Source organism: Lotus japonicus, chromosome 1, assembly GCF_012489685.1.
Source record: "Lotus japonicus ecotype B-129 chromosome 1, LjGifu_v1.2".
Classification (NCBI taxonomy): Eukaryota; Viridiplantae; Streptophyta; class Magnoliopsida; order Fabales; family Fabaceae; genus Lotus; species Lotus japonicus.
Genome location: NC_080041.1, coordinates 103,713,030 through 103,738,647, shown reverse-complemented (window position 1 = coordinate 103,738,647; position 25,618 = coordinate 103,713,030). Strand labels below are relative to the sequence as shown.

The 25,618-nt window shown below is 35.3% G+C and overlaps 3 protein-coding genes across 5 annotated transcripts; 2 read left to right on the top strand and 1 right to left on the bottom strand.

Moving 5' to 3' along the window:
* The first annotated feature begins 14,886 nt into the window (after positions 1–14,886).
* On the top strand, positions 14,887–19,382 carry LOC130728623 (uncharacterized). Of its 3 annotated transcripts, XM_057580141.1 has the most exons (9): positions 14,887–15,097; positions 16,266–16,353; positions 16,642–16,903; positions 17,158–17,239; positions 17,400–17,466; positions 17,981–18,022; positions 18,144–18,329; positions 18,419–18,479; positions 19,047–19,382. In XM_057580141.1, exons 3-9 carry the CDS (start codon positions 16,666–16,668, stop codon positions 19,220–19,222), a joined length of 852 nt encoding a protein of 283 aa, XP_057436124.1. In that variant the 5' UTR covers positions 14,887–15,097; positions 16,266–16,353; positions 16,642–16,665; the 3' UTR covers positions 19,223–19,382. The 3 variants fall into 3 exon arrangements, with proteins under 3 accessions (XP_057436124.1, XP_057436123.1, XP_057436125.1); XM_057580140.1 differs by lacking the exon at positions 16,266–16,353 and having other exon boundaries at positions 14,890–15,097; XM_057580142.1 differs by lacking the exons at positions 16,266–16,353; positions 17,981–18,022 and having other exon boundaries at positions 14,896–15,097.
* Positions 19,383–21,196: 1,814 nt separating this feature from the next.
* Positions 21,197–24,278, top strand: LOC130728622 (uncharacterized). The gene is made up of 4 exons (XM_057580139.1): positions 21,197–22,178; positions 22,260–23,327; positions 23,416–23,601; positions 23,688–24,278. The coding sequence occupies exons 1-4, from the start codon at positions 21,198–21,200 to the stop codon at positions 23,952–23,954; spliced, it is 2,502 nt and encodes an 833-aa protein (XP_057436122.1). The 5' UTR covers position 21,197; the 3' UTR covers positions 23,955–24,278.
* Positions 24,279–24,690: 412 nt separating this feature from the next.
* LOC130716228 (uncharacterized) lies at positions 24,691–25,207 on the bottom strand. Its single transcript, XM_057566437.1, has 2 exons — positions 25,052–25,207; positions 24,691–24,972 (listed from the first exon to the last, which is right to left on the bottom strand). The coding sequence occupies exons 1-2, from the start codon at positions 25,205–25,207 to the stop codon at positions 24,691–24,693; spliced, it is 438 nt and encodes a 145-aa protein (XP_057422420.1).
* Positions 25,208–25,618: the final 411 nt, after the last annotated feature.

Sequence of the window (25,618 nt, the reverse complement as noted above, 5' to 3'; positions counted from 1 at the left end):
TTAGTCTATATTTACTACTAATAAATCAATATTTAAAGGTGAGTAGTCTATTTTACTATTAGTGAATAATAATTTTATTTATTTTTTATAATATAAATAAAAATAATTTTAATTAAGTGTTGTCGCATTTGATAATGGCAATGTTAATTTAATTATTTTATATATTAAATTCAATAGTTTAACCATTAACAAATTAGTACATTTTTAATTAAATTTAGGAGTAACTAAATGATTGTAACTTAGCAATAACTAGTAATTGATAAATAATAAAACTAGTATATTACTAAAATAAATATATTTTTATTAATTAATATTATTATAAATTATATAGAATATAAATATTGAAATAATTAAATTTAGGGTTAAGGTACATAATCGAAAACTGCTTTCCTATCCTGTCAAGATCAAACTCAAAAAGGAATTGAGGGGGCCCACACAAGTGGTGGAGCATGTGGTTTAACTCAATTCAAAGCAAAGAACTTTACTAGGGCTTGATCACGCCGCGAATTCTCTTGAAAGAGAGGGTTGCCTTCACGAACGCGGACACATACAAGATCTCCTGATAGGATGGGATAAGGGACTTGATTGTGTTATCTTATCCTCCTGACGCAACAAACAACAGATTAAAGCATAATATGATTACATTATCCTATCATGTCCGATTATTTTGTCCAGCAAATGAGCCCTTAGTACCCTTCACTACCACCTCACGTGGTAACTTCCACTACCGTCATGACCACTAGTTAAGAACAAATACCACCACCTAATACTCTTCACCACCACCCACCACTAGTCTCCACCACCACCACCACCAGCTTCCACCAAACATATGATTGTATCAATTTAAACGATATGAAAAGTTATACATTTTGTGATAAAATATTGTTTTATAGTATTAATTTTTATCAAGTCTTATCCTAACAAGCCTAATATTATCAGGTCCAATATAAACAAACTTATACTAATACAACATAACCTGCGGACCCTAAGGTAAGTTGTTTTTGTCAACCATGATTTTAACTTACTATGTTTTTTTACCATATATCCAAACATGCACGTGATAAAAATAAGCTTTTTCCACACACAAACATGTGCATAGAAAATATATTGAATCATCTATATATTTTTATGAATGTTGTGAGGAGTCCAATTATTTGAATTCCAGTTCAGAACCTTCGGAATTTAGAACTTGTGCTCAAGAAGATGGATAAAAGAATCAATAAGAACACTCATTTCTCTCACTTTTTACCTGGCAAATATCATTTAAATGAGGAGTTGGACCTGGAACATGAAGCGATTGAAACTGAATCAATTTGCAGTGGTTTTTACGGATAAAGTTTCATACACACCTCTCTTTTGAGGTGGAGAGGTGGAATGAGGAGAGAGATAGGAAGAAAAGAAAAAGTAAGAGAGAGAAAATATGAGATGTGATAGATGATAAGAAGAGAGAGATAGAAATAAAAAGAGGTGGAGATGGAGTGTTTAAAAAAAGAGGTGTGTATATATCATTACTCGGTTTTTACCGACTGTTGGAATAACCATCAATCAACATATAGCGGTAGTTAACTCCCGCTAAAGAAGAACTCGATTTTTTGTGATTTAGTTATTAGCGGTGGCTTGAAACTGTTACACATAAAACCATCAGTGCTCCAAGGCGGGAGTATTTGTTGACTTATGTGGCACTCCAATTTATGAGGTAGTATAATCGTTATACATTTTCGCTTAACACTTCATTTATTTGTTGACTTGTGTGCCACGGCAGGACAGTGATTGATTGACTTACTCACCAACGCAGGAAGCTGTCTCCAAGATTTCAATGAAGAATATTAAGGTAGTGAGCGTCTTAAAGCTTCACAACAATTTCCCAACACAATTTATTTCCCAACTGCTCATGCTTTTAATAGATGAGAATTATTACTATACATTTATGGTGCTTGCTGTGGTACCTTAAGCCAGACTAAGATGTCGTACCTAAAATGAGTTGGTTCAACAATAAAGACTCATGTACCGGTTAAAATTTTGATTGTGTTCTATCGTAGTAATGCAGCGTTCCATTCTTAGGGACATGAGATTTGAAAGTTGTGTTTTTTGAGCTCTGTGCATCCATCTACCATGATCATTTTACGCGCATCTCCATCACCATTATTCGTTTCCACCACTCGTACATTTTTAATCAAAAAATGAATTTCATGAGATAAAGGTAATTGACAAGTAAAGTAAAATCTAAAAATATAGTATTTACTTTGAATAACATGATAATAATCTAAAGAATTACTTAATGGGGTACCATACCCAACAAAAATTGAGGGTACCACAGAATTTACCTACATTTATACAAAGACACCTAAATAGTTTACACATCCACTTTTTTCTTTGGTGAATATTCTATGCCACCCAAAAAATATAAATATTTTGGGTGTGATGATCACATTACATTAATTATAAATTAAACCACTATTTTTTTTAAACTTTGGTTATCTATTCAATGAGTGAGCGTCTACCTAATATTTTTCAATATATAAATCCTCCACCTTTCATAAAGTCACCAACCACATCATAATAATCTTTTTACAAATTTTTCATTTAATTTTATATTCACGTATTTTTCTTTCATATTTATAATCCTCCTCCGTTCCTATTTATAAGAACCAAACTAACATTTCACGCCCCTTAAGAAAGTGGTTGGTAGTATTAAATTTATTCAAATTTATCTCAACTTTCCAAAACTACCCCAACTTATTTTTTTTTAATTTCTATTTATCATTAATGAGTTGCATAATGGAAAGAAAGAAAAACCTCTATTAAATGAGGGTATTCTTGCCAAAAAGTAATTAATGGATCTTGAAATTTGAATTGATTCTTATAAAAAGGACCAAACTACATCCTTCATTTGGTTCTTATAAAAATGAACAGAGAGAGTATTTATCTGCATTTCTTATAATGTCATCTATCATATTACATATTTCTATTAATTTTATTTTTATCTTACTCTTGATGTGCGTGTGGAATTAAAATATGAATGGAGTATTATTCCCCTAAAAATGTTATTTACACACCGATAATTTTTTAGAAAAAATTAACGCTTAAAGTACCCTTACATTGAAAATTTGACACTTCTAAAAGTTGAAACTCCATAAATAAAAAATAGCTCCCAGAAGAAGAAAAAATATTGCAAGCTCATATCGAAAGTGTCAACAAAATAAGTGGTAATCAAAATATTGGAACTACAAAAATTAAATAAATACAATGAATATATTAAAAAAATATAATAAATATTCCTACTGCGCCTAGCTTGGGATCGTGGTGCTCATCGTGTGGAGTGTCAATCCGATTCTTTGGATGTTGTTCCTCTCATGAATTCAGTTCCTTGCCCAACTCATGCTTATGCATCTCTTATTTGGGATATCAAGAAGTTATTGAGTCATGATTGGTGAGTGGAGCTTTATCATACTTTGAGGGAAGGAAATGCGTGTGCGGATTTTCTAGCAAAGTTTGAGGCAGATCAGGATATCGACTTGGTGACCATAGAGCACCCTCTTAAAGGGATGAGTTTATTATTGTTGGCGGATGCCATGGGGGTTGCCTCTGTGAGACCTTAGTTTTCTTTTCTTTTCATGCACTCTACCAAAAAAAAGTATGTCTCTAAAGAATTTGTAAATAGGAAAGGAGTGAGTATATTGATGGAAGTTATTTCTTAAAGAAAAAATTGTACCCTCTTGATTCACTCTCTAGCATATGTATCTCAGTATCTGTCTATGATCCGTAAGGAGCTATCAACGCAAATCACTGGGATTCACAAAGACAGAATAACCAAATTGATGAAACAGTGGTACAATATATGCTTAGAAGCATATACGGTTTTCTTTAGAAATGGCAATTTCTCATGGATTTCACTGATCAGGACCACTAGCTTTTGAAATATTTCTCAGTTAGGACCACTGCATGTACTCACCCTTATTGCTTTCATAAGTAGCTTTTCAGATGCACAAGGGGGCCATTACCAAAAGCATTATTGGATCTTGCATATAACTCCTATTAATAGCAGGCTAAGATCGATGACCAATATATCTGTTCAAGCATGTGAATCAACAATCATGGCGTGCATCAAATGCACATGATCCCAGAGATCCTTCGATCTGCAAAATTAAAGTAGTAACAACCAACGAGTTATACATGAACAGATGGTCATTCAACTTGTTGGCACGACCAATTAACCCCAAGGATCTGGTCAATTGAAGACTCCCTGTAATTAATTAGCTTTATAATTAACATGATTTCTCTGGTGAGTTCTTTTATTTATGATTCTTCAACCATGAGTATATGAATTTTTTTTTTGTCAAAAGAGTATATAAATATATACAACTACTACTGTTTTTTCTAGCAGGCCCAAATAGCCATAAGACCCAATAGCATCTCAGCCAATGCGTACCATATATGAACATCCCATCCCAACACTGGCAAGGCAGATTGTTCCCACATGTCTTTATTGAACACTCCGATGTTATCTAAAGATAAGTATCATCCTAGAACAACCTTTCAAAAAAAATCATCCCCGAACACCTTCATCAAAAATATCTAAAGACCTAAAGTCATATATTCGTCGGACATCGTACCTATAAATACATGTTTAATCGTCCATTTACTTAAGCATTACCCATTATGCAAACTCTTACTTCTTCTTAGATTTTGTGATTCCCTCTTTCATATAGAAGTTGACTTAAGCGCTGAAATGTATTTTGCTGGTACACTCCGCTATTCCTCATCGTGCTCCGCGTGGACATTTCTACCGCATCTATAGTATTCAACTTATTCTTCCCAAAATCAGAATAGGAGGTTCTCCTCGTCTCTATAGTGGGGCACTTCCTGGTTTGGCTTTGAGTATATGGCTGAGCTGCTGGTCCATGACGGGGGTACCTAACAAAAAACACTCAAACAGTCAAGTCAGTGAGAGGGTAATTAAGGAGAGAATCTATGAGTCTTACAAGACTCAGAGTTATGTTAAATGAATAACATCTTGAGAAAATTAATGACCACACTGTATTTATAAACCGAGGGGACGTCGTCATTACCTCCGCAAGTCAAGGAAATCATTTATGATGGAGCTTCTAAGCGCATGGCTTAAAGCCAACTTACTTTTGTTCATCGTATCTTGGCCCTTGCATGGCCGCTCAGACACTAACCAAGAGATGTTCCTTTATTAAGTCATTTAGTCCGCCCTTAATTATGACACTTATTTAAGAGTAAGGCCCAGTTTGGAAACACAACTTAATTAAGCGCTTATGGTTATGACATAAGCGCTTATTCATAAGCTATTTTAAATTTTTTATTGAAATAAATTGAAAATAAGTTATATATAAGTATAAGTTTTTTTTATAAGCTATCCTGAATAGCTTATGAAAATAAGCTCAAAACAACTTATGGTAGGTCATAAGCTGTTTGCATAAGCTCTCTCAAACACTGACATAAGTGTTTATACTGTCAGATAAGCCCAAATAAGCTTTCCCAAACGGGGAATAAGTCCTTCATGGCATCCATGATGTTTTAAGTCTTCTAGCTTAAAAGTCAACAACCATCACATATTGAATACAACTATTTGAATTATATTATGTTTATAAGTCATCTTTTAGTGTGATAGATTCATTCACCATGAGAGACAATTATATTTAGACTGAAAATATCCACATAATTGTATGACTAATTTTTTTAACAGATATTTTTTCGTTTATAAAATTTGAACTAAAAACCTTATATGAGACAAATACGTCTACTAATGTATCATATGAACCAATTATCCATTGATTAGTGTGATCAGTCCTATTTAAATCTTGTCGATTTTTTCTTCTTCTTTTCCTCCATTCTTTTTGTCAATTGAATCTACTGTTAAATATCCGTTCACTTGGAAATTGATTAATTCTGTTATCCTAAAGAAATATATCTCAAAGCTATATCTAGATTCTGGCTAGACAAAGTTGAAATGTGGTTGTGCATTTGATGATGGGTCTGGACGAATAATTATATCAAAAGAGGTGTGAAGAGGTGGAGAAAGAGAGAAATATGAAGAAATGAAAGACAAAGTAAATATGTGATAAAGAAAAGAGAAACAAATAGAAATGAAGATGAAAAAGAAGTGGTGAGATGTGTATATATCATAACTCGGTCAGACTCTTTTAACGGATTTGTCGGTCTATGGAGAATTAGGTGGGAAGCTCTGTACATTTGGTCATGCTTGAGGTTGGCATTGTATTCATAGTCTTTCTTAATTTTCTGCATATATATATTTGCATGTATAGTGGGTCGGCATGTGGAATCCTTTAATAAAGTTGGATCCTTAATAATTGGGCCGGATTACTAGATGTTTTCCTCTTTTCTTTAGGCTTGGTTTTATTTTTATCAAGAGAGGAAGGGAAACCCATATAAATAAAGGTGAAGAGTCTAACAAAACACAACAATTATGGGCAACTTGGTACCACCAGGCACCAACCCTGTTAAAAAGCAAAGCATCATCAATCCTGGAAGAGCAGAAGTATGGAGATGAACTCCGAAACTGTCTCTCAGCTTAGTTAATAACAAATTATAACTATATAAATGGATGCTTGTGATAGGAAACACAGCACAATAACAAGAACAACGCAAATAAAGTAATATGTAATAGAAAATAATTTCTCTTACAATAACAACAACAACAACAACTAAATATTACAAAATCACAGACAGACACCAAGATTTTAATGTGAAAAATCATTTAGTGTGAACTAAAAACCACAAGCACAAACAAGTCAATCAAGCTACACTATGATCGAGAGTATCTTTCATATCACATTAACGTACTCATCAACAACTCGCCAAACAACAAAGCGACAAGCTTAAAATAGAGAACTAATTAGACAACCAAAAAAACTAGAATTTAATTTGTTGCTAGTGTTAGAGCTTTGTTTCTCCCACCTCACAAAACTTCTCCCTGATCCAACCAGTTAGATTAAAGAACCTGATGATAAAAACTTGTCGTTGAATTTTCAGCCCGATCCAACGGTAAAGGAAAACTGTTGTTATGAATCTAATATGTTTACCTTGAGTTTGAGCGATAATGACTCATATTCTCTTCTCTCACTTTTTTATTACATCTCTTGTTAAAATGAGCCCACACTCTCATCCTAATCTGACTGCTCTATACAATTTTAAGTGGAATAAGTGGACTCTAATACTTTGCGCATTTCTCCATATATAATGGGAGTCCAAAATCTAAGAACTTGCACTATGAAGATTTTCATAACTTCTGAATTCTAGATGTTGGGCTCTCATTAATTTAAAAACTTTTATGTAAATATTTTTATTATAGTGTGTGATTCAATATTAGTTGAATGCAATGTAAAGTGACTTTCATATCGATTTATAAGTAGAATTTTGTCTACTTTTTCACTTCTGTTTGCAGTGATACTATATACTATCCAAATACAACATAGTATTAGGAGATTACCACTACAATCAATATAAAATGTGTCTATTGTAATTGCGTGGATTAGTCGAATTCCTGAATGCAAAATCACCTTTTTCTTATTTCGTAAACAACTTTTATTGCTCAGCATATAAGTCACTTTATATATGCAAAATTCAATCAATTCATTGCATGTAAACAGTTCAAGTACATATATGTGAAAGCAAGAGACCTGGCTTTAATCGTACATAAATATTAGTTTCAAGAAGTAACACAAACCCATCGCATAAATATTTTTATGTATTTACATCAATTTTTACTTTTTTCCTCTATCTTCTATTTTTGTCATGAAACAATTTTGGAAAATAATTGTCCTCTTCTTGTTTTTCTATATATGAGCAAAATAACTTACATATTTATGGGTAATTGTCGGTAGAATCTTTGATTCAATATCCAAGCACCTACTCTTGCAGGGAAGAATTTTTCCTTTATGTGATGGTAAGCTTTAACTTTCATGATTCTTAAGTTCCTATCCGTCCTCTTGTCACCCCACCGACATAGTACTTTAAATTGGAGTAGTTAATATATTGTCTACTCGCAATAACCTAAACATTAATTGATGTCCAAATAATCGTGGTTCTTTTTTATTTTGGTTACAAAATATTTGTGGTTTTGTGAAGAAGTTAAGTTATGCTTGTTAAAAATTCAACGTCTTCAATTATGAGCATCAGATGACGAAGCTCTTTTTTAGTGTGCACTTAGGGTATTTATCGGTCGATAGTTAGAGGTAAATCTATTTCAAAATCAGCGGTGCTATTTTTTTTTTTTACAATAACATGTATTTTTATTGATTGAGAAAAAATTACATGAGAACAACTCTCTCATGAAATAGGGGAGCATTACAAAGAGCTGAAAGATAGATCTAAGAGCTGTCAATATCGGTTCCAACCCGCGGGCCAGCTCGACGGGTTGGCTAAATGAGTCGGGTTGGGCTGGTTAAATTCCAGCTCGAAAAGAATTTGGGTTAGTGCAACCCGGCTCGTTTAACCCGCAGGTTAGACGAGTCAACCCGCGGGTCAAGCGAGCCAACCCGTCGGGTTAGAGTTATTTTTAATTAAAAAAATGATTTTATTTCTCTTTAATTTCAGGTTAGTTTTATGGATTAATTTTATATAGAAAAATTGAAATTTTCATTTTTTTTTAATTTGAGTCAATTTTTTATGTTTTATTTATTATTATTATATTATTTATCTCATTTTAAATGTGACAGTAAAATAATTGTGTTCTTAAATCCTGTAAACAAAATTCTTTTTCTATATTTCAAATGTGAGATAAAAATAATTGCGTTGATAAACCTCTTTTTATGAGTTGATACCAATTTCTATAAGTATTTTTTTGAAATTATTTTTTATAGCATTTTAAACATTTTCTAATCCAATTTCTCAATTTTTAATATTTATTTCACTCAACCCGCGAGCCAGCCCGCCAACCCGCGAGCTCGTTGCGGGTCGGGTTGGGTTCATATTTTCCTGACTCGTTAAGACCCCGGGTTGGCATAACCCAACCCGTTTTGAACCCAACCCATACGGGCTGACCCATATGGGTCAGGCTGGCCCGTATTGACAGCTCGACTAACCCATCCCCTTGGAAGGTCAAAACTTAGGAAAATCAGCGGTACTGCATGGCCAAGGGTGGACCTAGCTCATAGTGAGGGGGTTAAGATGAACCTCCTGAAAAAAAATTGCGTACTCCTCTACATAATTTTGTTTAACCCTCTGAAAATTTTAAATTATACTAGTAGACTAAGTTTTGCATCTATTTGCACTACAGATCCACCTATTTGTACAACTATGACTTGCATAATTTCTGATGTATAAACATATTAAAGTTGTTTTTAATTATATTTTTACCGATGTGCTCGTTCGAAAAATTTGAATCCCTGACTCCGGATCCTGGATCCGCCACTATACATGGCACAATCATTTGAAAAAATAGTTTATAAAAAAAAGGCTTAATTGCACTTTTGGTCCCCCAACTATGACCTTCATGCGAAAATCGTCCCCAAACTTTGAAATTAGCAAAAACCATTCTCACTCCGTTGCAAAACTGGTCTGTCGTTAGACTTCCGTTTGAAAACTAACGTTTTCTGGGTAAAAAATAATAAAATAATAAAAACACATGAACTTCAACATCGTCATACCTTCAAACCCAGAATTCCCGAAAAAACAAAACAAAAAATCCAGATTCAAGAATCTCATAACAAACCAACAATTAAGCCATGTTCCTAGGTGGCGACAACTACCAAACCTACCGTTTCTATCTGTACTACCGAATTTGGGCGGAAAACACAATGTTGCTGTTACTGACTCATTCCAACTCTCACCTTCTTCCTCTCATCACATTCACCTTCAAATCCTCTTCTTCAACACCATTATGAAGAAGAACCCACCAAAATCACTATCACCACCATTTCAAACCCCATTGCTTACCCACCATCACATTTGTTCTTGGTTCCAATCGAGATTACACTCTCCCATTACCAGACCTTATCACGGGATCAATTCCAAGACTTTTCCTTTCTGGGTTCTTCCTCCCTCGCCAAATTTTCCTCCTTTAGGTACTGTTTTGCCTCAAAGGTGAGAAACTGGAGCTACCCATTTCGTCAGATTCGTTGTTCATCTTCCATGGAACAAGGGTTGAGGCCCAAGCGAAAGAAAATTGGGCATGTGGAGAGAAAAATGTCGGGTTTGGATGATGCCCAGGTCATGAAACCATCCACTTCTGGGCTCTGTAGTCAGATTGAGAAGTTGGCTTTGTGTACTAGGTACAAAGACGCAATGGACCTGTTTGAAATTTTGGGAACTTGAAGGTGATGGTGCTGATGTGGGTGGTAGCAATTATAATGCTTTGGTGAATGTTTGTGTTGGTTTGAGATCAATTAGAGGGGTTAAGAGGGTGTTTAATTATATGATTAGTAATGGGTTTGAGCCTGATCTGTATATGATGAACAAGGTTTTGCATATGCATGTGAGATGTGGTCTCATGCTTGATGCACGCAAGCTGTTTGCTAATATTTCTGAGAGAGACGCGGTTTCCTGGATGACCTTGATCGGTGGACTTGTGGACTCTGGGAATTATGTTGAAGCTTTTGAGCAGTTTTTGTGCATGTGGGAAGAGTTTAATGACGGCAGGTCTCGCACTTTTGCCACCATGGTTTGGGCATCATGTTGCGTTAGTTCGTTATGGTTTTGGCTTAGATATTGTGACAAACACAGGGCTTGTTGACTTCTATAGCAAATGGGGTAGGATGAAACATTGTCATTAATCATTCTCAAATGTTTTTTCATATGACATTGGGTGTGTACTTCTGATATTTATGTTTGATTAATTGTTAGTTTGTTATGAGATTCTTGAATCTGAATTTTTGTTTTTTGTTTTTATGGAATTCTGGGTTTAAAGGTATGAAGAAGATGAAGAAAGAGATGAAGATGATGAAGTTCATGTGTTTTTTATTATTTTATTATTTTTTACCCAGAAAACGTTAGTTTTCAGACGGAAAGCAAACAACAGACCAATTTTGCAACGACATGTAAACGTTGATGACGTTTTTTTGCTAATTTTGAAGTTTGGGGACGATTTTCACAGGAAGACAATAGTTGAGGGACCAAAAGTGCAATTAAGCCAAAAAAAAATAGTTGTGTTAGGCCATGCCATCAAACTGTTATACAATTCAACATTTATGTTTAAAAAAAAATGCTTAATATATCAAATTATCTACCAATTTTTTTTGCCAGTATTTGTTGGTATGAGAAAGCTCTTCTACCGTACACATTTGAATTTTTTGTCACAAATTTTTCTGCTTTTACATACAGTTTTATAATTCTTCTATAAATCAAATTACTATCTCTGTATAAAAATTCCAAAAGCTTAACAGTAACAATTAAAATTTGATACTTATAAAAAATTGCTGAATTTAATAATTCTAAAAAAAATTTCAAAAAAAAAAATTCTAAAACAATGTTTGAAATTTTAGTAAAAGTTATTAATTAGTGATTCACCTGTTACCAAATTTTTACACATTTAAAATTATGTAGGACGTTTACGTTTTATTTTTGTTATCATTGACCATGGGCCATGCCACTTAGTTGGGCTTGAGCTGAGTGAATAACAACAGAGTAATGAGCTAAAGGAATAAAATATGGGGAATTAAATTTCCCACCTCCGGCAACCAATTTCCCACCCCACTTTAAAGTGGGGATTGTCCACAATGCCTCATTTCATATACATTCTGAGATTATATATCCCGGACCCCTTGTGGAGCTCCGTTCCAGTATTGTACATCTCGAAAACGAGCTTTAAACTCTTCGATTTTTATAACTCGGAAACTTCCGGGGAATGCATGTCCCGGAAGTCATACAAAGTTTCGGGTTATAAAACTCAGATAAATGGTGACCTAAAATTCCTTACCATTGTAGCTATTCACTGTCTGGGATTTGTTTCTCGGAATTATGTCTGGAGTTTAATTCCCGGAATGATGTCCGGGATTTAAATCCCATAATGATGTCTGAGAATTAAATCCCGAAATGATTTCATGTTTTTATTTCGCTGTCCGGATTTTATTTTCTGGAAAGCTTTCCGGTTTTATTTCTCTGAATGCTTGGTACAAAACTTTACTGTAAAGTTGTTAATATCAAACCTGAAATACCTTTAATGCAAAACTTATGAACAAGTTTAACAAGTCTCAATTCTCAAGTCTCATGTCTCAAATCTCAAATATAATTAAATTATAATGATGAATTACATGATCACTCTTTTGAAAGGTTTACATATTGTCTACACCCCATGGTAGTTGGTTGTGAAAGGGATTCCAAAGTTTGTAGTCGATCATCATATGGATACTTCCAGTATTTGGCTTGTGGTATGCAATAAAAACGTCATTGTAGAGCAATAGGAGGCATGTGATGATTATCCTTTAAATAAACCTACATATGTATCATAAAATCTTAATATTGAATTGAATGTGAAAGTATGATATAAATGTATGTAGGTAGTTATTGAAATATATACCTGTACATAATGATTATTGTTCACAAAACCAACAGTTACCATCTTATGGTCCTTTAATGGTGGTGGAGATCCTCTCAACGGGAAGAAAGTCGAGCTACCATAAACTGATATTTGAATCAAAATCACATTATACCCTGTTGATATGAGCCACCGCATATCGGGTAAAGTCATTTACTCATCTTCCGTTGTCAACTTGCTCATTTCTCAAGTTCAGCGCGTCATGTATATATACCTTTGGGGGGTCCCATAGAGACTCTGGTACAAGTTAGAGTTTTGTTCAAGCTCACGTAGCATTACAAGCCTTACCTCATTCCAGTTGCTTTGACTCATTCCTACACATGCAACAACAACTCTATACCCACATAGACCATCTCCTGTAGTATCCACGATGCGGTCAACATGACAACGTCAGGCTTGTGGAATTTGGTCCATGTAAAGGATTGAAGGATCTTTCTTACGCTTTGAGTTTCCCGAAGGAACAATGGTAGGAGATGCCATATTGTTACTATCATGGACCGATGCCATATGGTTGTCAACATGCTCAAAATATAAAGGTGCACGTTTCTTGGAGCCTAAAGGTTCACCGGGAGGTCTCCCTTTAGTTCGTAGCTTATCCGAAGGAGGACACATAGATGTAGTATCAGGCCATGCAATCTCTCTAACCTTGTGTTTTACTGACCATTTTCCAGGACATCCAGATCATTGAAACGAACAATCAACCCTTCAATCAATCTCATAAGTTAGATTCAACTCCATTGAAGGGTCTTCACAGGATGGTGCGTCCCATGAAAGTCTCTCCCATAAGGCATGAATTGCAGGTAATGGAACAACCGTATACTTTGAAAGTTCACAAGCACAAGGGATCCTGTAAATTGTTATGTACTGACATCCACACAGTTTGTTGTACGCTCCAATACAGTTAATATTTTTTCTTGCTGCTTCAATAAGCTCCAACGCCCTTCTTGCTACAAAGCCTCGCAATATAACATAGAAAGCACCAACGAAACGATCTTCCACAATGAGTAAGTTGTTCTCAAAAGAAGCTTTGATGGCGTTGAGCTGCAGAATGATTAAGTTGTTCATCGCATCTCATAAAGTGCATAAGTCACCCTTGCTATCTTTAAGTAACATCTTTAATTTTGTATGTTCACCTTCAACCCTGCATATATTACACTTCAAAAAGTTATATACTAATCACACTACATAATCGAATTTAAGGTTTTTCTTGGCGAGTGTAATGTTGATGAACTGTATGCTTGAGTTAGACTAAACGGGATTATTGAAGTGTTTGGATACCCATCAAAAGAAAGGAAGCAGGTTCCAATAAGTTGTTTTGGTTGTTGAGTCATTCCATCTTAAATTAAAATGATTTTTGTTTTTGTTGAGTTAAAAAAAATTAAAAGTGAACTGAGATGAAGATTTTGGTAATTTTAAGTGAATTAAGATTAATAATTTTATTTTTAATAAGTAATCTGATTAAGAAATTGAATAAAATAAAAGAAAAGAAATTGCACAACAGCTCATTAATTGATGTGGCAGTGCCACATAATCACGGTGGCCGGAGCAACTCTCCGGTGAGGACCAAGCACGACGGTTATCCTAACTAAAGGGACCTTTTCCGGAAGTTACTCTGGCGAGGGACCAAAACTAGCTCTCAGTCATAATTTAGGGACTATTTTCATATTCATCCCTAAAATTAATTAGAGATTTGAAATTGTAGCTATTTAAAATTTGAGCTTCACATAACTAATATAAAACAAACTAAATTTCAATTACCCTTGCATAACAAATTTGAAAACTCATATAATAAGTAGTAGAAAAGGAAAGACTAAAAAAATTAAAAGGCAAAATTGGAGAAAATAAAACTAATTATTTGTGGACTACTTGTTGATATAGATTTGCAAGAATTTTGCACAAAATTGAAGCAAATTTTACAAAAAAATCTTAGTGAAAAAATTGGTAACAAAATTCGTAGGTGTAGTGAATAAGGTAGAGTGTAATATTTAAATAAGTTTGAAGTTTAGTGTTATACTTGGAAACCTTAGTAGTGAAGTATAATTTACTAAAAAAATTAATTTCATATATATTTTAAAATAATTTAATATTCAAAAAACTATTGTATACCTAAAATAAATTTAGAGACAGCTACGAACTTTAATAAATACACTGAACTTTTCAGTTGTCCACTTACATCGCAAAAATGTTTTGATGTCACCTCATACGCCTCCATTTTTTTTGAGAGAGAAAAAAATAAAATGAAAAGAAGTGAGAGATATGACTAATAATAAGATAGGAAAGTAAGAGAGATATGAAGATGAAGAAGGTGGAAATGAGATAAAAGAGAAATAATAATATGAGTATATCATAACTCACATCGTTTCTGAATTTTTCCGCTTCTCTAAACTATTCCTAATCAACAACCAACAACCTTGAAGCATAAGGGTCCATGCTTTCTTTTTTTTTTGTATTTTTTTATTTCCTATTTCTTTCGTTTACAAGTCAAGAAGAAAGAAGTCATTCTCCTTGTTTCTTTCAAAGTTGCAGAGTTTTGTAGAGACTTTGTCTGGCTAGCTCTCGCAGGAATTTGCTTAATCCCAAGTAAGTTTAATTGAAACTTAAGCACTTATCTACTGTCTTTCTGCCATTTTATATAGTATGAACTTGTGATATATATGAACTCTCATGTTATATTTTGACCTGTCACAATAAAAAAATATTGATCCTTGTATGTTGAAGCTTCTCGCTAAGACTTGTGTTTATGGGGTTGTTTCTATGTATATGCGTCTTTGCTATTAGTTGGACTTGGAACTGTGTTTCTTGGACTTCAATTCTAGCAATTCTCACTTGTTTATGTGTTTGTGTTTATTTATGCTTCATAAGTCTGTTGGATTTTCCTGTGTTGTTCTTCAATTCCAATTCGATTTCTTTTCCTAATCAACCTCAAAATTCGTTTTTTGTTTGTTTGACTTTCTGATTTTATTGGTCTTCTTCATACCTTACTATATTCAACTCCTGTAGCAAAGATCGCGCGTCAAGTTTCTCCTCCCTTTCCAAAATTTGTTGCGTGTCTACATTGTCATCTTTGTTTGATATTTAAAACTCTGGTTTTTTTTTCCGATAGCAATTTTTATTTATTGAATAAGCACAATCTATAAAGAGATTGGCAATGAAACAAGCCAACAAAACAACCAATCCCAAGAAGAACCAAACAATAGCCCAAAGAACCAAAGATCCCCAAAGAGACAACCAGCGAAAGGGAAAAAACCAAACAAGACGATCTTTTGAAGAGACCACAAAAATTAACTTCCTACCTATAGTGGATATAGATCAGGTGAGGCTTTGTGTGACCTCAAATTTGACTTATTATAGGCCAAATTTTAAGGTTTGACCTGACCAATTAGCTTATTTAAAAGCCTATTAACTGTCCAAAAAATATATCCATTTTTCATGTGGGTGAACATTTAAAAAAATCTTTTGTCACCAATAATTTAATATACAATTTTTTTTCTTTTCAATGTTTTAGTTATTAAGATTTTACATTCTAATGATCGTGTAGTGTCATCCAATTATTAGGGATATATATTATATATTAATCGACAAGCATAGAATGAATTTCTTGATTGAAGGTTTTGCTAGCTTATCTAAGACTTGATACCTTAAAGCGCCACTACCTTCTCAATTCTAGTATGTTTGGATTTATTTCCTCCTTTTTTCATAATCAATTATGAAACCTTGAAGATACTCTCATATGCACTTACTTGGATAGCTGAACAGAGCAAGTGAATTGAAGGGGCTGGCATGGTTCTAAATATTGAAGATGCCAGTCAATTAATGGAGAGATAGAACACTACAAGGTTTTTCTTGTCTCCTCTTTAAAGTTTAGACCAATGGAACAACTGGAGTTTTAACTTTTCTTATCAGTAATTATATTTTTTTTGTAATCCTGATCCATTATTAAATTATATTTGTTGTTGTTAGCTTGTTTTTCTGTAATACTTATACAATATGTTACCTTTTGAATCTCTTGATATCCATATTTTCATAATCCATTAGCACATAGACAATGGGGCAACAAAACATGCTATAAATCATTGGGAGCTGAGTATACTAACAATGTTGTCATATATATACAACAATTGCAGGGTTCCCTGGATCATCAATTTAAGATGGAGAAAATAGTGAATGATGAAGTAATTAGTGTCAAAGTGAGCAAATTATCTATAACTTCCATAAATGAAATGGAAGAAAATCAGCCAAAAAAGCTGCAAATTTCTTCAGTTGAAAGACCCATTAGATGTTTGAAGAAAAAGCTTCTTGTTCTTGATGTGAATGGGCTTCTAGTAGACATAGTCTCTCCCCCTCCAAAGCATAAAAAAGCAGATGCAACCATAGCAAGGAAAGCAAGTGAGTAATACCTAACTTGTTCTGTTTTGAATTAACTATGCATACTTTTACTGTGTTGTCAAATAACGGATATCGTGGCACTATTGTAGCGCTTTGAGGGTTCACTATTATCTGCTATCTGCCGCTATTTTCCGCAGGCTTGACATAGAGGATATTTGGCTTTCTGCTATTTTCTGCGATCCATGATTAACAATACTGCTTTGACTCTTATGTACTGTTTACTCATTGTTTATTCTGTTTGTCTTTCATTTCAGTATTCAAGAGGCCTTATTATCTTGAGTTTCTTAACTTCTGTTTCGAGAATTTTGAAGTGGGTGTGTGGTCTTCCAGAACCCAGTAAGTACACCTCAACTTGAACATTGTTATGTTAAATGTCACTTTGTCTGCATTTATATTCAGTAGCTGCCCCTCATTTTCTATGGATCTTTGATATTGTGATTTGTGAGCAAATAATTAGCTGCAGCTTGTTAACTTTTTGGTCCTGTGATTTTTGTAGGAAAAATGTCGACAATGTCATTGATTATTTGATGGGAAACATGAAACAGAGGTTGCTGTTTTGTTGGGTAAGCACTTTATCCATTTTCTTTGATTTCCAAGATGAAAATTTTCTGTTCCTCATTTTGAAACTTTTTGTCCTCTAGACAACCTGTTTTACTAAACTTGGTACAGAATGTATGTTGTTTCATGGCTGACATTAATTTTCATGTACTTGATAGTGTACTTCATACTTATTTCATTCAGGGATTATTCAGGTTTTCTGTTGCATTTCTTCAGTGCTATTCCATTGTGATATTGATAGTGAAAATTAAGCCATCTTGTTAGGGAATGCATTCTGGAATTGTAATTCAGTTGCAGGACAGATTCTGATCTCTTGAAAGTCAGAAATTATAACTACAATTCTATGAATTAAATATCTTTGTTTTCTTCTCTATTTCTCCTATTTTCTTCATTATTTATGGTCTAGTTCTATCAGAACTTGCCACTTATCATGGAAATTGATTTTAAATATGAATTTCTCTATTTTCGCCTCTGTTTTTTTGTTTTGTTTACAAAACATACATTTGATCAACTTGGAAGTCTTATAGATGCTTACATGGAATATCATTTTATCAAGCAAAGGTATGGTGATTCTATATTGATTGATGCATTCATTAGTTTTTAAACCTATTTGGTTGTTGGTAATTTGGTATAACTTAGAAAGCATGGTCTAATTTCATCCTATTCTACATATTATTGACAGGGCCATTCTTATTGTACTGAAACAAGTTTCAAAACTCTTGAAAACAAGCACAAGACTTTGGTTTTCAAGGATTTGAGGAAAATTTGGGAGAATTCTGATCCTAGTGCTCAGTGGGAGAAGGGATATTATAATGAATCAAATACATTACTATTGGATGATTCTCCCTACAAAGCATTGCTTAATCCTGTAAATAAACAAACCTTATTTTTTTCTTTTAGCATATTATATAATATTTCATTTACTAACTTGTTGATTGTTTTAATAAATCATTGTAGCCACGCACCTCAGTCTTTCCGCATACATACAAATTTGAGAATCAGAACGACAATTCACTAGGTATGACGTATGATACAAAATGACATAATAGCATTCATAATTATGAAGTCAATAGAGTTTGCATGAGGTTTTCTAAATTTTGCTAATGAGGCACTTATCATCATACAAAATTTGGCAGTTATACATTTTACATACACATTACTAATGTTTAATTTTTTAATAACCACAAACATTAACGGAGGTTAATAACCCCTAAGATGTATGTTTAATGTATATCATGAAATTTCGTATCTAACAATCACTTTCACTTTCCTTTGCTAATGGACTAGGCAGACTTGAATATTTATTTGGTTCTTTACTGCTCTCTTATATACTTCAAATAGTATTTTATTTAGCTTTCTTCTAACATTTGGCTTGAATCTCATTGTGGCCATGGGATAAAGGAAGATAAAACAAATTTTATTGTGATAGATATATGGCACACTTATAAGCCTACCCAAGTGTTTCCCTATGCTTTCAGATTCAAAAACATTTTATTTGCTTATTTTCTTGTTGAAATATCTATTAGGGTAAATATCTCTAAAGCTCATAGAATGGTTAACTAATAAAATATATGATTTATGGCAGCGGTTGAAGGCGATATGCGGCAATATCTAGAAGGTTTGGCAAATGCTGACAATATGCAAAAGTATGTTGAGGAACACCCAATTGGTCAGGAAAGCATCAGGGAAAGCAGTGAATTTTGGAGCTTTTACCTTCAGGTTATTGATAGTGTTTCAGCCTCTTCTCAACCTAAATGGTGAAAATGTCAACTTGAATATCAATGTACACAATCCAAGGTATATAGTTGTTCCAAAAGAAAAGTAGCGATATGGAAGGATTTTTTTGTTTTGTTTTGAAAACTACATGTCATCTTTGATGGATTTGTATCCTCTTATTATAATACATTTTTGTGTTTTACAAGATTTGACTTTCTCTAAACCTTTTTCCTTGCTTTTAATAAAGGCTTAATTCTCAAATTAGTCCCTGTCTTTGTTTCGCCGTCTGAACCAGGTCCCTGATCGGAAAAATTTGTGCAAAAAGTCCCTATGAATGAAAATCGTTTGGGGCAAGTCCTCGCCGGAGCCCGGAGCTCCGGCGAGTGATGAAGTGGCGTGATGACTAGATAAAAACTGATGACATGGCATTAAAAAAAAATTATTTTAACATTAAATTAAACATAAACTAATTTGTTTTAATCCTCAATTAACAAACTTAAGCATATTTCCCCAAACCTTTTCCTAATTACCCACTTATTACCCTCAATTCCTAAACCCAATCCCAATTCCATTTCCTAAGTTCATCTGCATTCTTAACTTTTCATGTGAGAACCTAAGTTCATCTGCATTCTTAACTTTTCATGTGAGAACCTAAGTTCATCTGAGAAACCTAAGTCCAATCCTTCCTGTGCGTTCGTTCGTTCTTCTGGCAAAGTGGATATACATTTCTTTCCTGTTCGATTTGGCAAAGTGTGAAGTAAGTAGACAACTCAACTCTCGATTAAGCATTGTGTTGATTATTATGGTGATTATTCCTTTTGATTAAGCTTATTCTGAGATGGGTTTTGGGGTTTTTCATTCTCGATGGGTTTTGGGGTTATTCTGAGATGGGTTTTGTCGTTGTGGTTTTCATGGTCGATGGGTTTTGGGGGGTTTTCATGCTCGACTCAGGGATGGGTTGGGGTTTGCATGCTCGATGGGTTTTGGGTCTGGTTTTGGGGTGGGTTTTGGGGCTGGTTTTGGGGTGGGTTTCGAGTGCATTGCTGTGGAATGATTCTTTGGGTTTCTATTTTAGGGATTAATGTTCACTTGCTATTTAGGGGATTTGCAGGATGGTGTTTACCTTCATTGTTCGCCATGGTGGTTGGTTTGGAACCTCCCCTTACTGCCATTATTTTGGTGGTGGTCGAAGTGTTTTTCCTGATCAAGATGAAGATAGATGGTCATACATTGACACTGTTGACATGATCAAAGAGCTGGGATACAAGGAGTTTAATTTGTGGTGGTCATACATTGACACTACTGAGGATGTTCCTAAAGAAGTGTTCAGGCCTTACAAATCTGATTCTGATGCACTGGAAATGGCTACGATTGCTGCTTCAAAGGGTGAAGGTGTCTTGTTTGTTGAAAATCTGTCAAAAGAGCCACTCTCAATGCATGTTAGAAATTTTGAACCAATTGTACCTTCTGTGGTGAATGAAAAAGAGAAAGCTAGAAAGAAGAAGGCTCAACCAACAAAGATGAAAACTGTTAGAAGGTCCCACCGGTTACAAGCTGTGGTGAGGAAATCAAATAACTTGGGCAAGCCAAGCCTAGTTGTTATTTCTGATGATGAGGACTTGCATGGTGAAGTCACTCTTCATTCTCAGTTTCCAATTGATGAAAATGTTCCTGAAAATGGGATTGCTCCTGATGTTACAGTGTCTGAATCTTTGCAGGTTGCTGAAAATGTGCCTGAAAATTTGAGTGCTCCAATGGCTCCAGCTGTTGATGAAATTGTGCCTGAAGTCCAGGTTGTTCCTGAAAATGTGCCTAAGTCCAGGTTGTTCCTGAAAACTTGGTTGAATCCGACAATAATATTCCAAAAGTTATTGATGGAGATGATGATCAGAGTGATGTGTCTAATCAAGGCATTAGACTTGAGGATAGTGAAGAAGAAAGAGACCTTCAACAAGAAGATGAATTAACGAACCCAGCTTTTGCAGAGGCAGAGGATTTGTTGAATAAGCATATCACACAAATGCTTAATGGTAGGTCTGCTGATGGTATGGGGATGGCTTTTGGGGATGACCCTGACTTTGATGGAGGGTATGAGAGTGAAGATTTGGAAAGTGTGGCAACTGATTCTGAGATGGAAGATGTTCCTAGGAGAAGATACCCAAAGTTTGTGGAGGAGCGTTTGGGCCCAGATTTCAAATTCATTCTTGGAATGGACTTTGCATCCCTTGATCAGTTCAAGGAAGCTCTAACTGATGTTTGTGTAACGAATGGCAGAGAATACAAATTCCTGAAAAATGATAGCATTAGGTGCAGGGTGGCGTGTAGAAGTGATGATTGTCCATGGCTCATTCTGTGTAGCAAGGTTGGTAACAAGAAATCTTACAGAATCAAAACTCTAGTTGATAACCACACATGTGCTAGAGTGTTTGATAATAAGTCTGCAAATATAAAGTGGGTGAAGAAGAAGCTGTTGAATACAGTCAGGACAGTCAACAAAATCAGCACCAATGAAATTGTAGATGACTTCAGAGTTAACCTTGGGACTGGTATAACCAGATACAGAGCATGGAAAGGCAAACAGTTGGCAACTGAAGAGGTTGAAGGTGCTGTTGAATTACAGTATACCCTCTTGTGGAGATTTAGTAATGAATTGAGAGCAAGGTCAGCAGGAAACACATGCAAGATGAGCTTTGAATCACCCAGAACCACATTGTTTCCTAGATTCAGCAGATATTATATGTGCTTGGATGGCTGTAAAAGAGGGTTTCTAGCTGGATGCAGGCCATTCATAGGCTTGGATGGATGCCATCTCAAGACTAAACATGGAGGGATACTGTTGGCAGCAGTTGGTAGAGATGCAAACGAGCAGTATTTCCCTCTAGCCTTTGCTGTTGTTGAATCTGAAACCAAAGATAGTTGGAGATGGTTTATGGAGCTTTTGATGGATGACATAGACCCCACAAGATCAAGCAGATGGGTATTTATCTCCGATCAACAAAAGGTAATTGTGATCTTATTGTCATAAGTAAACTCATTTTTGTCATTAACTCTACCTATCCTAATGTAATTAAAATGATTACAGGGATTGATGGAGGTCTTCAAAGAAGATATGCTGCAAGGTGTTGAACATAGACTATGTGTAAGGCATCTTTATGCAAACATGAAAACTAAATTTGGAGGTGGTGTGCTTCTAAGGGACCTAATGATGGCTGCTGCCAAGGCTACATATGAAGTAGCTTGGAAAGAAAAAATGCAACTAATAAAGGAGCATAACGAAGTTGCTTTCCACTGGTTGATGGAGAAGCCAACTTCAAGCTGGTGCAGACATGCTTTTAGTTGGTTCTCTAGATGTGATGTGGTTATGAACAACCTATCAGAAGCCTTCAATTCTGCAATTATATTGGCCAGAGACAAACCTATCCTAACCATGATGGAGTGGATTAGGACCTATGTCATGGGAAGGTTCCCAGCAATGATGGAGAAGCTGAACAAGCATCCTGGACAAATCATGCCTAGGTCATTGAAGAGGATATCACATGAGGTTGACCACAGTAAGAACTGGGTCACTAGGGCTGTTGGTGTTCTAATGTTTGAGGTTCGCCATCTAATCACTTTGGAGAGACATGTTATCAACTTGAGGGATAGGACTTGTTGCTGTAATTTCTGGCAGTTGAATGGCTTTCCATGCAGACATGCAGTGGCTGCAATTTCTTTTCATGGCCATGATCCAAAGGCCTATGTACATGAGTGCTACCAGAGGGCTGCTTATAGAGCAACATATGAGAATTTTGTCACACCATTACCTGGACCTAACCAGTGGATTGTTACTCCACATGATCCTGTATGCATTATGCCACCATTGTATAAGAGAAGAGCTGGTAGGCCCAAGAAATTGAGGAGAAGAGACCCATGTGATGATCTTAATCCAAGTAAATTAAAGAGAGGGGGTGCAGCTTGGAAGTACAGCAGGTGCAAGCAATACGGGCACAATAAGAAGACCTGTAAGAACCCTATTCAGGAAGACCAACCTGCTGGGAATGATGGAGCTGAGGATGGACCACAAAATGATGTACCTGAGGCTGAACCACAAAATGATGGACCTGAGGATGGACAGAATGATGGACCTGCTGAGAATCAAAAGAAAACAAAGGTAACAAACCAAAGATTTTCTTGTTGTATTTATATGCCTTATTTGATGATGTCAAAAAGCTTTAAAAAATGTTTAATATGTTTTGCAGAAAAAGGGTTTTAAGAAATGCAGTAGATGCAAGCAGTATGGGCACTATAAAAACAAATGTAAGAACAACCCTGAAATCATCCCCATATTTCAAGCTCCTGCTCCTTCTCTTCCTGGTATTGTTATCAGGGAGCCAAGCAATAATCTCACTGCACCTGCCCCAGTACCTCTTACTTCTGGAAAAGGGGTATTATTCGATCTCATATCTATTTGGATCTATTTTCATCTTAATTTCCTAGAATCTTGTATGAAAAAGCCTACCTTTAATTCCAGAAGGAAAAAGTCCATGATGCTCCAAGATCTGAGGTTCAAAATTGGAGTCAAGGATATACTGTGACAAGGAATCATGGAGCTGCAAGCACTTCTGCTTCTATCCTCCAAGTTGGGACTGCATCTGGGACTTCCAGGACAGTAGATGGGGCTGCAGCTGTTACAGGAAATGATTTTCCCATGGCTTCAGGAGATCAACAAGTTGTTGAAGACACTTTACCAACACAGTGCAGCGTTGACTTGGACAAAACTGTGGGAGAATCTTCTTGACCTTGCTTTGGATGAAGGGAATTACTTTTTGAGAGTGGGAAGGGATAGCTTTTTGTGTGAGGGAATCAAGATCTGACATGGTTCACATGGTTCTTTATTTTTCTTTCTTAAGTAGTTGAATGTGGACCACATGGCCACTAGGATGGTCGAATGTTTTGTAATATTAATGGGTTTTGGTGGACCACTTACTTTGGCCACTAACTTGCTGGATTTGAAATGCATTTTAAATGCTTTTAGCTATCTTTATCCTTCTGTAAACAATGACAATTGGGGTACTTTAACTCCTCCTTATGCATTGATGGTTTACACTCATCTATTTAATTGTCTATGTTGGTTGGATATTTTTAGCTATTTTTAGTACATGGGAACATACACAAAATACTTCCTGATAGTACACAAGATGGAACATACAGCCTTGAACATGCCATTAACAACTCCTTTTCATTACATTCAGTACATGGAACATACACAAAATACTTTCTGATAGTACACAAGATGGAACATGAAGGCTTGAACATGCCATTAACAACAAACAAAATGAAGGCTTGCACATGCCATTAACAACAGACAAAATGAAGGCTTGGACATGCCATTAACAACAGACAAAATGAAGGCTTGAAAATGCCATTAACAACAGACAAGTCTAGATAGATAACCAAACATAATTAAACTAAGGCCTTAAACTAATTCTTTCAAGGCTTTCTTTCAACATGCAGCCTTCTTTCAAATCCTTCTTTCAACCCTTTCTCATACAGAAACACCATATTGATACTGTCACAGCAACCAGAGTAAAGAAACATGAGAGCTTCTTCTGGAATCTTTCAACTTCAAGCTTCATCTTGAGCTTCTTAATCTTTTTGTTCAAATCAGAAACAACATTAACATTAACAGAGTTTGAATTCCCAATCTCAGAATTATAACTCATTGCATGACCTTCAACTGCATCTCTTCCCTGAACTGCATCTCTTCCCTCATATGGATCATCAATCCAAAAAAAGAAACCACAATTATGTGGAAGCTGCCACAAGAATACATTTTAGTTACAGATTTTTCAACAAACACAAGCTTAAACTCATTTTGGAAGGCCATACACTTACTTGCCAATTTCTGCATCTGAGAAATCTCCTATCCGAGTTATGTCGAGTACCAGCAGTGTAAATGATCAGAGGAAGACCACATTGACATCTAGCACTTCCACCTGCAGTGATTGTCTTCGACCTTGTGCGAGATGAAGAAGCAGATGAAGAATTCATGGTTTGTGAGAGGAACGCGACTCAGGGAATCTGAAAGGAGAAATCTGAAAGGAGAGGAACGCTTATCAGGGAAGAGGAACGAACGACATGAAGAGGATCGAACGCGACAGAGAAGAAGGCGACTGGAAGAACGCGACTTGAAGAGGATCGAACGCGACTGATTCTGAAACTCGAAGAGAAGAACCTCGACTCAGGGAAGAGAAAAACGCGACTCAGGGAAGAGGAACGTGACTCAGTGAAGAGGATCGAACGAATATGTGAAGAAGATGGGATGAAGAGATGAAATCAAACACTCAGATGTGAAGAACATGGGATGAACCCTAATTTCAACAGGTGAACGAAATTGGGATTGGGATTGGGATTGGGAATTGAGGGTAATTAGGAAAAAGGTTGGGGGTATATGTTTAAGTG